Below are 14,481 nucleotides of genomic sequence, written 5' to 3' on the forward strand. Positions count from 1 at the left end.
ATAATTCTCATAACCTAAACACACTAAAAAATCAATATACACTTAATCAAACTATAATTAACATCATTTCTATCATTTCCATAACCTAAACTAACTAAATAATCAATATAATTTTCATTGAGGCATTTGATCAAACACTTTGTGTGCAAAGTATAAAACATATTCAAATTGTGTTCATTTGCCACCATTCAAAGCCACATTATCATTTAAACAACATAGGCAACAACTACATTCATTTATCAATTCATAAACTACACATGCAATCATCAAATTGTCAATTTTAAAATCAACCTTAACCACATGCAAACTACTCAATTTTTTTTTAAAAACTTAACCTAAACAAACTAACATTAACATTGCAATGATTAATGGTACTTACTTATGATAATGTGGGGATGATTTGCTTGCAATTCGTGAAAATGTAATTTGGAGAGAATTTAGGATGTTTTTGAAGAAAAGAAGGAAACTGCAAAACTGAGTTTCTGCTTCTGTTTATGTTCAGTACGCCTTGGCAATTAACTACCGATATTTTCCTCGGCAGTTAACTGTAGCCGAATTTTGAATTACTCGACAGTTAACTGTCGAGAGAGGGCATTTAAGTATTTTACTCGTGTTTCTCAGCCAAAACACATGTGTCAACAACAAAACTCAAAGATTTGTGGACCCATATGCAAGAGTGGTAAAAATGGATACGTGGGCCAGCCAGGAAGAGTTAACTTAACAACGTTAACTTCCTTAAACTTGGGGAACAAGATGAACCGAAGCTCCACCTATTCCAATCCGAACCAAAATGCTCGTGTATTGCTTCGGTCAACGTAGGCCCAACCAAACCACAGGCTCGTTCCTTCATTTACGTTCCTTCATTTACTACCTCCGAACCACAGGCTCGGAAACCGAAGCTCTTCCATAGCAAACATTACATAGGTCGATATTCCCGCTCATACACACACTGTCGCTTTCGCTTTTTCAGTTGAAAAGACAGAGAGATAGAAAGAGAAAATGTTGTCAATACTCTGAAACCGAACAACACTGAACTCGCTCTTCTTCTTTCATCGAATGCGTTTTCTTCTTGTTTCGTTTCTTTGATTTCAATAATGGCTAGGTCAGTTTAGTAACACTGTTTTCTTAAAATCACTTTACTTTCTTGTGTTTTTTTTCTCTCTCTGAAAACCCATTTTTTTGTTGTGTATAAAAATGCATTTTTTTTTATCTTTTGAGTGGTTTTGGTGATTTTTGATTTTATTTTATTTTAATAGACAAATTTCAGTATTTTTTTTCCTCCTTTGTTAGGGTTTGAACAGTTACTCGTGTAACCGTTAGCTCAAACCAATTGAACTATCCAGTTTCTCGGGTTTCGGAGAATGTGGTGTTGTGTAGGCTAGGGTGTGACATGGTTTATCTATGTTATGATTTTTTTTTTTTTTTTTGACTTTTTGGGTTTGTGATGGTCAATGAATGATGTGAATGGATTATTTTGGCTTTTTCCTATATATGGAATGATATTTTGTGGGTAAATAAAGGAATTTACAATTTGGGGGTTTATGGGGTTTTAAGTAAAAGTCACACATTGACATTGCAGAAAATGGTATAAATGTTACTGATGATAATGTTACATCATCATCAATTGCAGAAAATGGTATAATTTTCACAGTTAACTCAGCACCACCACATATGAATGGTATATTTTGTGATCGCGATATAGGCCGCGGCATTAGGGTTTTAGAGATCATTTTGACTTTAAACCACGATTGAGGATGAATCAGTTGTATTGGACTGTGGTTCTTCACTATACCAAAGATTGCTACACGGTCGCAATCTAAAATTTGGCCCTTGTATTTTGGTGGTTTTCTATGTTTTTCTAGACTTAGTATAGATTTTATGTTGGAAGTTGAAGTTTCATTCATGCAGCAGTGCATCAGTTCTTGAAGTTACTTATACTAATTGATGATGACTTAATAATGTTCCTAAGCAGACGTCTTTTTAAGCTATTTGTAATAATGTATTCGAAGTTCTTCAGCTAGCAATTTGTTTTGCATTGAATAATGAACTTGAAGTATATTTGTTGATTTATCCTGCAGGGAATGGCTAATTAACATAAGAGGATTTGCAAAGAAATTGAGAAGCACTTCACTCTCTTCAGCTGATCAGATCAAGGATTGTGGCGCATGCCGTGAATGTCCAAACTGTCATTGTCGTATAGACAACAGTGATGTATGTTATAAATTTAAATTTTGTCGTCATATTCATTTTGAGTTCATATTAGCTCATTCAAAATATGCACCAGAAACAAGAAAATTTGAAGCAGTTGACTCTAGTAGAACTCCTCATGTTTCTATTGACTTTGCTTATGCTCCAATTACTATACCCTGCATTTTTCTTTTGTTGGAACATATAGTTAATTCAAGTTTTTAATGTGCTTGCGGAAAAGTATTCAAACTATAATTCTTGAAAAAGTTTAGCATGGGTTTTAGCGATTGTAGAATGTAGATATTTTATTTGAAATGTTGTTTTTGCCTGTGTAGGTTTCTAGTGAGTGGCCTGGCTTTCCCCTCGGCATAAAATTTGATCCTTCTGATGTGGAAATATTGGAGCATTTAGCGGCTAAATGCGGTGTTGGGAACACAAAGCCTCACATGTTTATCGAGGAGTTCATACCAACATTGGAAGGAGAACAAGGCATTTGCTATACACATCCTGAAAATCTTCCAGGTGAGAATTCTCAGTCCAATTTGTACTACATAAAAACATTCCCCACTTTGTCCATTGTATTTGATCAATGAGCTGGTAAAATGAATTGAGTGGAGAACATACACATTCTGAAATGGATGAATGTTTTTGTATTAGCATTAGTGTAGAAAATATGGTAATAGTATTGTTTTAAACGGTATGATGAACATTTGTGAAGACAGTCCCATGGTTACAAATTACATGTGAAGGGAAACTAAAGCAAACTATAGGTCTAATCATTAAGAAGAATTTGGATTTAAATAGTTTAACATTAGAATTAGATACGAATTCACAGTAAGACATTATCTATTGTTTGGTCGTTATGAATAACTCTGCCTAATGATAGAACACTGTTATTTATGTCATAAACAACAAAAATCTTGAAAGTGATAAGGGATGGTCTCTAGTCTGTGGAATGCGTTACGAAATACCGCATTCCATATTAGTCTAATGTTAACTGTCTTCTGCACACAGCACACAATGGTCTCTAGTATATAAATTGATATCTGCCAGAAAGTTGGTCACAATGTACTCCATCATATTTTATAAGTTAAGGTTCATCAAATCTCAGTCATAATGTAACTGACATTCTTGGCCTGCAATACCATAACTCTAGCAGAAAACCGTTCCCCCTTCAAACTAGAACCTAATCAAGATTCAGTTCATTTGAATTGAAACCTATGTTTATTACTCTTATAATGTGGCCATTTCACCTAAATCAAGCCCAAAAATCTAGTTCATTGTGTTAGGGTTGCTCCCCACTTCAACAAACACATGTCATGTTCGGTACTCTTTGTTGATGGGACGGAGGAAAATAAATATAGCGGCTTTATAATCATAAATATAAGTAACGTTCTACATGTTATGACATTTGCTGATCTTTTAGGTGTACGAAACATGGGGATAGTGTTCATTTCTTTCATAGAACAGTGAATGCATATAGTAAACAAGGGGTTTAAGAAGATCATGGTTATGTCTGTTTAATTGTGTTCATGAACATTTCCTGATCTTTTTCTGTTTTGAAGAATCATATTATCTGTTTTGTTTTATAGGTGCTAAGAAAGATGGGAGCAGTGTTCATTTCTTTCACAGAACAATGAATGCATATAGTTCTGGTCAACGAAAGCGCCGAAAGATTCATCATCGTGGTTCAACTGAAGACCATGTACGCTGGCACAAGACTGGTAAGACCAAAGCTATAATAGAACATGGAGAACATAAGGGATTTAAGAAGATCATGGTTCTGTATATAAGATCTGAGAAAGAGTCCAAGTCCTACAAATCTGACTGGAAAATGCATCAGTACCATCTAGGGACTGATGAAGACGAGAAGAATGGAGAATACGTCGTTTCAAAAATATTTTATAAGCAGAATGAGAAAAATGAAGATAAAGCAATGGCTGAAGAACCTGACAGTATAACATTGCGAACAAGTCCAAGGACTCCAAACCCAAATCCTCCAAATCCACCGCGTACAGGAAAATGTGTTGACAATGGCAACATCAATGAAACTTCACTGTTGCCATTTGCAGAGGTGTGTAACAATCTATGCTGCTTATGGTTGAAAATATAAGTCAAATCTAAAGATCTGTTTTATTGCAGAAAACATCTCCTTCAGTTTCTTTTCCAAAAATAACACTGTTTTTACTTTGTTTACTGTTGTTTATTAATTTTTTTACTGGAAACGATGAAAATAAATTTTGAAAACACAGAAAAGTGAAAAGAAGGTGATGCTTCTGTAATTAAAATTTGAAGACAGGAATTGGAAACTAAAGATAGAACAGAAACCAAACTGGCCTTATTATTCCACCTCATAGAAGATAAAAGTAGTTTTACTTTACTTGAAATGTTCTGAAATTTGTGCAAGTTCTAATGAGCAGTTAGTACAGAAGTGATGTAACTGTTTTACTCTTAGTACTTCTTAGTTATTATTATTATTATATCATGTCTACTACATTCTATTATTCATCACTAAACTTTAAATTTTATGAACTAGGATGTCAAGTCTATCCCTGTAGAATCAAATGCCATGCAATCTGATATTCAGGATCAGGAAAACACATACAACTTTGCATGGTTGGCTGGTGAATCACAGGCTGCCCCGCAATTTGATATTCAGGATCAGGACAACACATTCAACTCTGCATGGTTGGCTGGTGAATCACAGGCTGCCCTGCAATCTGATATTCAAGATCACGACAACTCTGCATGGTTGGCCGGTGAATCGCAAGCTGCCCTGCAAACTGATATTCAGAATCAGGATAACACAAACAACTCTGCATGGTTGGCTGGTGAATCACAGGCTATGGAAAATTCGGAATATGCCGGCTTGGATGACCTATTATTGTGTGACGAGATTTTTGATTCATCTGCTCTATTTACTGATTCTCAATTGGACTCGATCAATGACGTCACTCACTACGAAAACAAAATGACAGGAAATTATAATGTATCTAGTGAAACTTCAACTGCTGTCCTGGATACACTGGAATTGGATACTCCTCCAGAGTATGATCTTTCGGTAAGCCTCAAATTATGGTTATTGGTTGCCCATACTTCATTTTTTATATTTTTCCAAGTTACTGACATGGTATGTGATTCTCATTTTTCATGCAGAATTTGACATTTGGTTCTCAAGACGACAGTATCCTTGGTTTGATAGGTGGGCTATGAGGGGCTTTGTGAAGCAAGTTCCTTTTTGTACCAGAAGCGTTTTGTTCAGTTCTCTTTCTCTGTTTCATTCTTCAATTGCAAAGTTATTTTTCTTTTATTTGGAAGCTTCAATTAGTGCATGAAGCTTTGTCTGTCTAGTTACATGCAGTTTTTTTTGGTTAAATTGGCTTTGGTGTATTTTGTTCTTCTATGGCCATATAGACTTTTGTTTTGAATTTTGTCAAAGCCGTGGAATTGGTGAATAGATCTTTGGTACTGAAATCCAAATGGTGTATTTGATTCTATACTGTTATGTACTAGATATGTGTGAGTGTTTGTATGTGAATATTGAATATTGTATCGTTAACTATGGTTTTATAACTTGCAACTTCCATATCAGACTTAGAATAAGAAATTATTCTTTACTAAATTTCAACAAGTAAACAAAAGGTTCATCTTAAAATCATAATCTTTAAGTAGTTACTCATTGCGACATCATATGTATTAATAAAAGAAAAACCCACTTGGGTTGGCCTGGTGGCATTGGCTTGGGAAGTGTGCTCCTCGAGGTCTCAGGTTCGATTCCCCCAGCACCAATTTAGGTGGACTAATTTAGCTTCTTTAAAAACAACAACAACAACAACAACCAAGCCTTTCCCACTAAGTGGGGTCGGCTACATGGATCAAATGACACCATAGTGTTCTATCAAAAACCATATTTGGATCCAACTCATTGACCTCGAAATCTTTTCGAATGATTTCTCTAATGGTTTTCTTAGGTCTTCCTCTACCTCTTTTAACCTGACTCTCCTCTATTTGATCTACTCGTCTTACAACGGCATCTACGGGTCTTCTCTCAACATGTCCAAACCATCTAAGCCTATTTTCTACCAACTTCTCTTAAAAAAAAAATAAAAAATAATACTCTATAACAAAAGTTATTTTTCCCTAAATGAGTTATTCTGGGTGAGAAGTGGCCTTTAAATAGGCATTTTTTCATACTGGTTTGCCTTGGGCTATTGGGATTTTTCCCTAGACAAATACCTAAAAACATCTCATTGTTTCAAGAAATTAGAAAAACCTCAATTTTTATAGAATTATTTCTTACTATTTATACTTATATAGTAATGTAAATTATCTATCAAAATGTTTTTTTTGAAGACATAAAAATGGAATATATTAACACTGGCGATGTGTGCTTCTCAGTACAAGGTGTACCAAAAAGACCATCCCAAAGAGTCATACACAGTATATACAAATATAAGAGGTCAGTCGATACCCAAACAAGACATAAGGTCCGACCACCATCTATGAAATCCGTACACAAACGTGGCATTATTAGCCTTCAACCACCATAGAGAATGAAACTTGACTTTATCTAAAAGCTGTATAATAGGAGTTTCGGCATTATTAAAAACTCTATTATTACGCTCACTCCATAAAAGCCAAACAGCAAGGAACCACAGTAGTTGAAGAAAAGAACGGCGAGCTTTTGACGAACATGTACAATGAATAAATTGAGTAAAATGATCAGAAATAGTGGTCGGGTCTACTCCCTCCACTCCAATCCAGGCCCTCAGATGATGCCACAACGAACCAAAAACACCGCAATTGAGAAACAGGTGCGCTGCTGACTCTTCATTCCCACATCCGGCAACACACATAGTCCCTCCCGCTTGCACTATACCGCGCCTAAAAAGATTGGTTCTGGTTGGGAGCCGGTCCTTCAATAAACGCCAAGCAACAATGGAAACCTTTAGGGGAACCTGCTTATGCCAGATATGGTCGCTATATGGGTCAAGAGTTGACGACACCGGAGTTGACAGAATATGATAGGCACCTCGCACTGTATATCCATCATGTATGTCAGGATCCCATTGCCACCTGTCAGTAATATTATCCTGCACAAAAACACCATCAAGTAATAGCCTACACTCCGCTAACATTTCTTCTTCCCACGTCCACAACCTTCTTCTCCAACTCCACGCTTCTCCCCCGTCATCCCACCCACGAACACACATATCCGCTACCGTGCAAAATTTATTAGTAGCTAAATCAAACAAACGACTAAACCTTCTACACAAAGGGACATCTCCTAGCCATTTATCAAACCAAAAATACGTATTATGACCATCACCAACCACCTTCGACACCCTATCCCCAAACCACCCTCCAGCAGCGCCCTCCACCCCATCCCCAATCTTCACTACCTCCTTCCACCAAATAGAAGCACTCCGGCCCCCTACCTCCAACCTCCCTGCCACCTCGCCATATCTAGCAACCAACACCCTATACCAAAAACCTCCCCTATCCACCAACATCCGCCAACCCTCCATACTCCTTACCTAAACAAATAGAGCTCCAAGCAATCCAAGAGATTTTCCTGTTATCCTCACTCCCTCCCCAAAAAAATTTTTTAAATAAAGTTTCAATGGAAGAGATTATACCTGACGGAGCTTTGAAAAAGGAAAGAGCATAGACAGGAAGCGAGGTCAGGACAGACTTGAGCAGAATCAAACGGCCCCCAAAAGAAAGAAATCGACTTTGCCACTTAGACAGTCTAGATTTTATGGTAGACATCATAGGTTCCCAAAAAGCCAACCTTCGAGGATCCCCACCAATTGAGAGACCAAGATACAAAAACAGAATTTTACCCACCTTACAATTTAAAATAGATGCCGCCTCATTCAACCACGAACTCCCCACATTAATGCCAACCAAAAGACTCTTATGAAAGTTCACTTTTAATCATGACATATCAGCAAACAAAGTCAACACCGCCCTTAACGCTCGAACATTAGCCCAACTCTTAGAACCCAGTAATAACGTATCATCGGCAAACTGCAAATGTGAGACAACCACCAGATTATTAGCGCCAACCGCATACCCTTGAAACAAATTGTTTTCCACAACCGAATTCATCATAATATTTAACCCTTCAGCTCCTAGAAGGAACAAAAAAAGGGGAGAGAGGATCCCCTTGACGAAGACCCCGTTTCAGCGGAAATTCATCGGTAGGGCTTCCATTCACCAAAACTGAAGCAGTTGCAGTTGTCACACATTCCCTTATCCATTTTCTCCATAGTACCGGAAAATCCATTTTATTCATTACCACATCCAAATACCCCCAATCTACCAAATCATATGCTTTTTCAAAGTCCACTTTAAACATTAACAACTCCTTCTTTGTCTTGCGAGCCTCATCAACCACTTCATTAGCAATTAGCACACCATCCAAAATCTGTCGATCCTTGACAAACGCTGACTGGGTCTTTGATATCAACCCTCCAATAACCATACACAACCAATTCACTAACACCTTTGATAAAATTTTATACAGGCACCCCACCAAAGAAATCGGTCTGAAATCATTTAATCTTTGAGGGCTATCAACTTTCGGGATAAGAGCGATAAAAGTAGAGTTAATACCTCGAGTCAGCTTGCCATTTCTATGAAAATCTGCTAAGAAGCGCATAACATCACATTTCATGACATCCCAAAAATCCTTTATAAAGCCAAAATTGACCCCATCAGGTCCAGGACTCTTGTAGCTGTCACAATCCCAAACTGCTTTTTTAACCTCTTGTTCGGAAAACGGCTTTATTAGACCACCTCCTTCGGCATAAGATAAAGTCTTGAAGGGTAAATTTTGCGCCCCCGGTCTTGTTACATTCGGAGTCTCAAACTGATTTCTGAAATGATTAAAAACAGCTTCCCGAATAGGTTGCACCCCTTCCACAAAATTCCCATTCACCATAAGAGAAACAATTGCATTCCTTCGCCGCCGGCCTGACATAGCAGAATGAAAATACTTAGAATTTGCATCACCCTCCTTCAACCAATGTAATCTTGACTGTTGCCAACTGATGCTAGCGCTGACGCGTGACAACGAGTGAATTTCATGCGTTATTCCCCTCATCTCTTCTACTTCCCCAGACGACAAATCACCATCCTCCCCAGCTTCATCTAATTCCGCCAACCGACTTTGTAGACCCACAATCTTACCTGGAATATTCCTCACATGTAAAGAATGCCATTCCTTCAGAGCTATCCTTATAAATTTTAATTTTTCCCTAAGCACATATCCGCCCCAACCTGAAATCTCAACAGAATTCCATTTTTCCAACACAAACTGCTTGTACCCCGGTAACTCTTGCCAACATCTCAACATTCTATTCGGTCGGGGGACCCCAATTTTCCTCATCAACAGACAACTGAAGAGGACAATGATCAGAAAGACCCCGGAGAAGGGCCACTTGAATGCAGTTAGGCCATTGGAAGCACCAGTCCTCCGAGAGCAAGAACCGATCTATTCGACTCATCGAAGTACCATCACCTTTATACCAAGTAAACCGTCGGCCGCACAGAGGCAAATCAATCAACCCATTACTATCAATGAAATGATTAAAATGAGGAGGCTCCTGCGTAATCCCCACCACCCTAGAAGACCGTCTTTCGTCAACAGTACGAGTTGCATTAAAGTCTCCACAAACACACACCTTCTCACCCCTCAACAACTGCAATTTGTCTGACAAGGATACCCATAACTGTTGTTTTGCCACAGGGTCACATGGAGCATAAATAGTAAATAAATAAAACACCTCATTTGTCCGCAAAAATTTACCATGAATGATGAGCACATGATCCTGGCTAACTTTCGACCATACCTCCACTTCCATAGTATCCCACAAAACTAACAAACCCCCCGAGGCCCCCCTCGACGACCGATAAGAATAAGCATGATTAGTATCACCCCACACCGACAAACACAAGTTATCATCACAAATAGCTAACTTTGTTTCTTGTAAGCACAAAATGAACGGCTTTCTATCCACCACCAATTGCTTCACTTCCTTCCTTTTTTCAAAACTCCCTAGACCCCGGACGTTCCAAGAAACCAATTTCATCATGAACCCCCACCCCGCACACCCCAACCACTGAAGCACTTCCCCTACACATCCTCCTCCACCTCTCCCCTACCTCCATCCACCGGAGTCAACACTGGCCCTAGGCCCACACCTTTAGGCCTAGACAAAATGCTAAATTTATTATGATTATTACCAGTAAAAAAAATGCCAATAGATTTACCAATGTCCTGAATATCCTTCGCCTTTAACTCTTCATTACCCCGTAAAACCACCCAGTTTGTCCAGTCATTACTAACTGAAGCCACCGACATTGATTGAGAATTTGAATTATGGGTATTCGCTTCTAACGACCGAAGAACCTTCTCCCTTTGACGTTTCTGAGAGGTTATTTTTTTATTCAAATCTTTCATCACCTTGGAATCATGTAACGCCTTCATAACCTCCTCTCTATCTTTACTTGGTAACCTCGCCACCTTCTTCAAAGTAACCACCGGATGCCTAAGAGCACCGCTCACCTTTTTCTTTGTAACTTTCTTGTTATTACTTACACACTTCTGACTTGATGCCTTCCCAACCATCTTTAATTTCTTGGTTTTGGATGATATGAGCCCAACACCACTCTTTTGAATATGCCTTAACCAATCCACACTCCACGGTCCGGAGCCAATCTACCGCTGATCCTTCACGTTACTCCTTGAAGCAATGGAGCGTCTTTTCGTGGGAAACACATCACCGCCAGCCATGTTAAGAGCATCTGCTTTTGGTGATGTATTCCTCTCGGCAACATAAACTTCCTCTCGGCAACATGCATTCCTCTCGGCCCTTTCTGCAACATCCTTAACCGACCTGGAGTTTGCAATCACCACAGGCCTAATAGAGTTTTCGGATATCGCATGCTCCAACTTCTTTTCATAAAGGGCTGCCATCTTATTGACCGATATTGGACTGCTATAATGTCCCTCCAAGTCGGTTGCATTGGTCTGACTGTCAACAGATGTTGTAGTCTCCAAATTATCCACAAACTGACCTGCCACCTCCTTACACATAATATCATCAGCATTGATATGTCTTTCAACCGCTGTTGTATTGTTATTAACCGATATTGGGCTGCCATGTTGTCCCTCCAAGTCGGTTGCATTGGTATGTCTATCAACATATGTTGTAGTCTCCAAATTCTCCATGATCTGACCTTCCACCTCATTACACATGATATCATCAGCATGCACCAAATCATTTACAATTTTTTCAGTCAACACGTCGACATTATTATCAATATCAAAACCGTCTTCCGCAACTTCATTCCTTTGAGAAGAAACATCAGAACTTTCCTCCTCATCATACAAACATACATCATCACCAATATTAAAACCATACTCTTCAAGAATTTTGATTTCCACCTGCACCCCATCAACAATTATTTTTTCTGTCGTATCTATCACTGCTAAAGAAGAAGTTGCTATCAACACTCTTGCATAATCAAAATGTTCTCTATTCAACGAACAATTGTCTGTTTTCAAAAACCTTCCACTATCCAACACACATAATTTAAAAAAATCCTCATTCCAAGCATGTAATGGAATTCCATACAACCGAACCCAAGTGCCTCTCTGAAAGGGCAGCACCTCTTTTGTCCAGCCAACCAATGAAGAAAAAATCATGTTAAAAAATGGTTTTGCAGCTTGCACAACATCCGACACATTACTATCGTTTGTCGAGTGAACAAAAACCTTATCAACACCTAGTGGAATGATGTCAATATCTGTAAAACCCGCATCAACCACTCTATTTTGAATTAAAGGTATTGGCGCCCCATCCATCACCGTCCCAATCAAACCACGTGTTGCCCACCTAAAATCCTCTTCACTAGATGTATACTTGCGTAATAACATTGAGTGACCATCCAACTTTCCGGTGCTTGCTTGTCTAACCACCTTACCGACACGCCGATCCGACGTCCCCACACCTTCTACATCTCCTCCCTTCCTCCTCATACCTCCCACCCTCACCAACACCGACCCCACCCTCACACCACCCTCACCAACCTCCTCCTTCTTCCTCTTCCCTTCGTCCCTCCCGTTTAACCCGTCCTTACTTTTTTCTCCCTTGACCTCCTTCTCCCTCACCTTGAACACCTCCCCTCCACTCTCAACACCTACCTTCCCTCCTACGCCTACACCCTCCCTCACCACAACAGCCTGCCTCTCCCTCTTCCTATCAAACCTAGCAAGCATGGCTCGAACACGGTATTGTCCAAAGCATACATTGTTTAAGGCTTTCAATAACTTATCGACATCCCGAACCTTAGCAAAACGGACAAAACCATACACCTCTCCGTTCTTATTTCTATTATTAGCTACAAACACATCTTCCAAAATTCCACAGACTTCAAAACCTTTTCTCAAGAAAAAAGTACTGGCTTGAGGGGGAAACTGAGTTATATAAAAAGTTACGAACCTTTTGAGATTGGTTGCGGAATCTGTTTTGTCAGACTCCTTTCCCCCAAGCCTGAGTTGCTGATTGCGATCCTTTCCCCCATCAATGTCTTGCTGTTCGCGTTCTGTAAATACCTCAGCCTTGCCCCTCGCATTCCTTCCTGAACGGCGTCGCACAGAATTATGGTGTTGCCTACGTGGATGATCAGAATCCACTCGCAAATCCTCCTCCATATCACAATCAGCCCAACACATCTCCCTTCTGTCCGAGTAATCCGAATCCGTATCAAAATCCCCGTCATAGTAGACCCCTCGAGATGAATACCTAACCCTATCCTGTCCAAGCTTGTATTCGTTCCAATTCCGATGTCGGTTACCTACCTGAAACCTGTCCTGACCTTGAAAATCCTGTCGCAGCGCTTTCCTCCATCGCGGTCTCACGTCAATCCAATCTCCCTCATTCCTACCCCTTTGTGGCACCCAGCCAGGAACCCCCCCCCCCCCCCCCCCCCCCCCCCCCCCCGATGTTCCTCACTTCCGGCGAAGCATGCTGGCGCAGTGGTCCGTGGCGGAGCCAATGACCAGCGCGGTTCTCTCGCACAACCCCTCTCATCGCTCAGAGCTCTCTCTTTTTAACTTGAGCTGAGAATTAAGTTTAATTATCAAAATGTTAACTTAGAATAGTAAAGTAAATAATTTAATAGTGGTAATTTTAGTAGTATAAATACCACACTTTAGTTCATGTAAAATGCATCACTTTGACAAATATAAACCCATCATCCTACTTTCTCTTCTATTTATTTCATTATCTTGACATATTCTAGCATTCTATATATTTATGGTATTATATGATAGAGTAGTAATATCATCATAGAAGTATTCAAAGTATCCGTTTTTTTAACAAAAATAAAATATAACCCCAAGCTAGGCATCAATCTTGATCCACACTCTTTGTCAACAAAAAATAAAAAATAAAAAATCTTGATCCACACTCGTTTATTAGACATTGAAGGCACAATAGATAAACTTGATCCCCAAGCTTATCCAATTTTAATTCGCAACCGGGTCAAAAACATACCATAATGCTTATAAACCATCACACCATAATGCTCTCGCTACTTGCTACGTGTTATTTTTTTTTATTTTATTTTTTTTTGTTTTTTTAGCCAGTTTTGTTTTTATGTTATTGATATGATCATTGTGTGGATTTAGTTTACCTTACTCCTCTCATTTTATATCTTTGATAATGATGACTCATCCTCTCGTGTTGTTTTTCTCGTGGCTACTTGTCTATCATATGTGCTGATAGATAAAAAAAAAAAAAAATTGGAGAAGGGTGGAATGGAAGAAGAAGAAGGATTGCTTGAGGAATAAGTAACCTCACATAGCTCTAACTAACTTGCCACGTAAGCATGTAATATGTTATGACAGTTAGAGAGAGCAATGATAGAGTACACAGTACAGTAGTGTCGATGTTAATTAGGTTAGTCTTGTTGTAGGTTATAAATAAGTTCTTCATCATTGTAACAAACTCAATTGTGAAATAATGAAATTTCTTTCCAATGTGCTTTCTACTTTTTCTCTCACAGTTCAGGTTTCACTTTCTTAATAAAGAGGTCAGGAGCGAAATATGAAGTGATTGACAGGACGCCATCACACCAGATAATTTTGTATTATTCATTCCTGTATCGTGCCCATAACCTTGTCAAAGATGATGAAACACAAACCCAATTGGGTCTCATCAACACAAAACCTTCTCAAAAACACCTAAACTTTCAGTCTTTCATTAAAAACCACCCTGC

The 14,481-nt window shown here is 38.9% G+C and overlaps 1 protein-coding gene across 1 annotated transcript; it reads left to right on the forward strand.

Moving 5' to 3' along the window:
* Positions 1-768: 768 nt before the first annotated feature.
* LOC146905667 (uncharacterized) lies at positions 769-5,776 on the forward strand. The gene is made up of 6 exons (XM_085725555.1): positions 769-1,102; positions 2,079-2,211; positions 2,523-2,709; positions 3,780-4,261; positions 4,724-5,248; positions 5,344-5,776. The coding sequence occupies exons 1-6, from the start codon at positions 1,095-1,097 to the stop codon at positions 5,398-5,400; spliced, it is 1,392 nt and encodes a 463-aa protein (XP_085581681.1). The 5' UTR covers positions 769-1,094; the 3' UTR covers positions 5,401-5,776.
* The last annotated feature ends 8,705 nt before the right edge of the window (positions 5,777-14,481 follow it).

The sequence above is a fragment of the Medicago sativa genome, chromosome 7, assembly GCF_051527215.1.
Source record: "Medicago sativa cultivar Bolivia chromosome 7, Bolivia_mono, whole genome shotgun sequence".
NCBI lineage: Eukaryota > Viridiplantae > Streptophyta > Magnoliopsida > Fabales > Fabaceae > Medicago > Medicago sativa.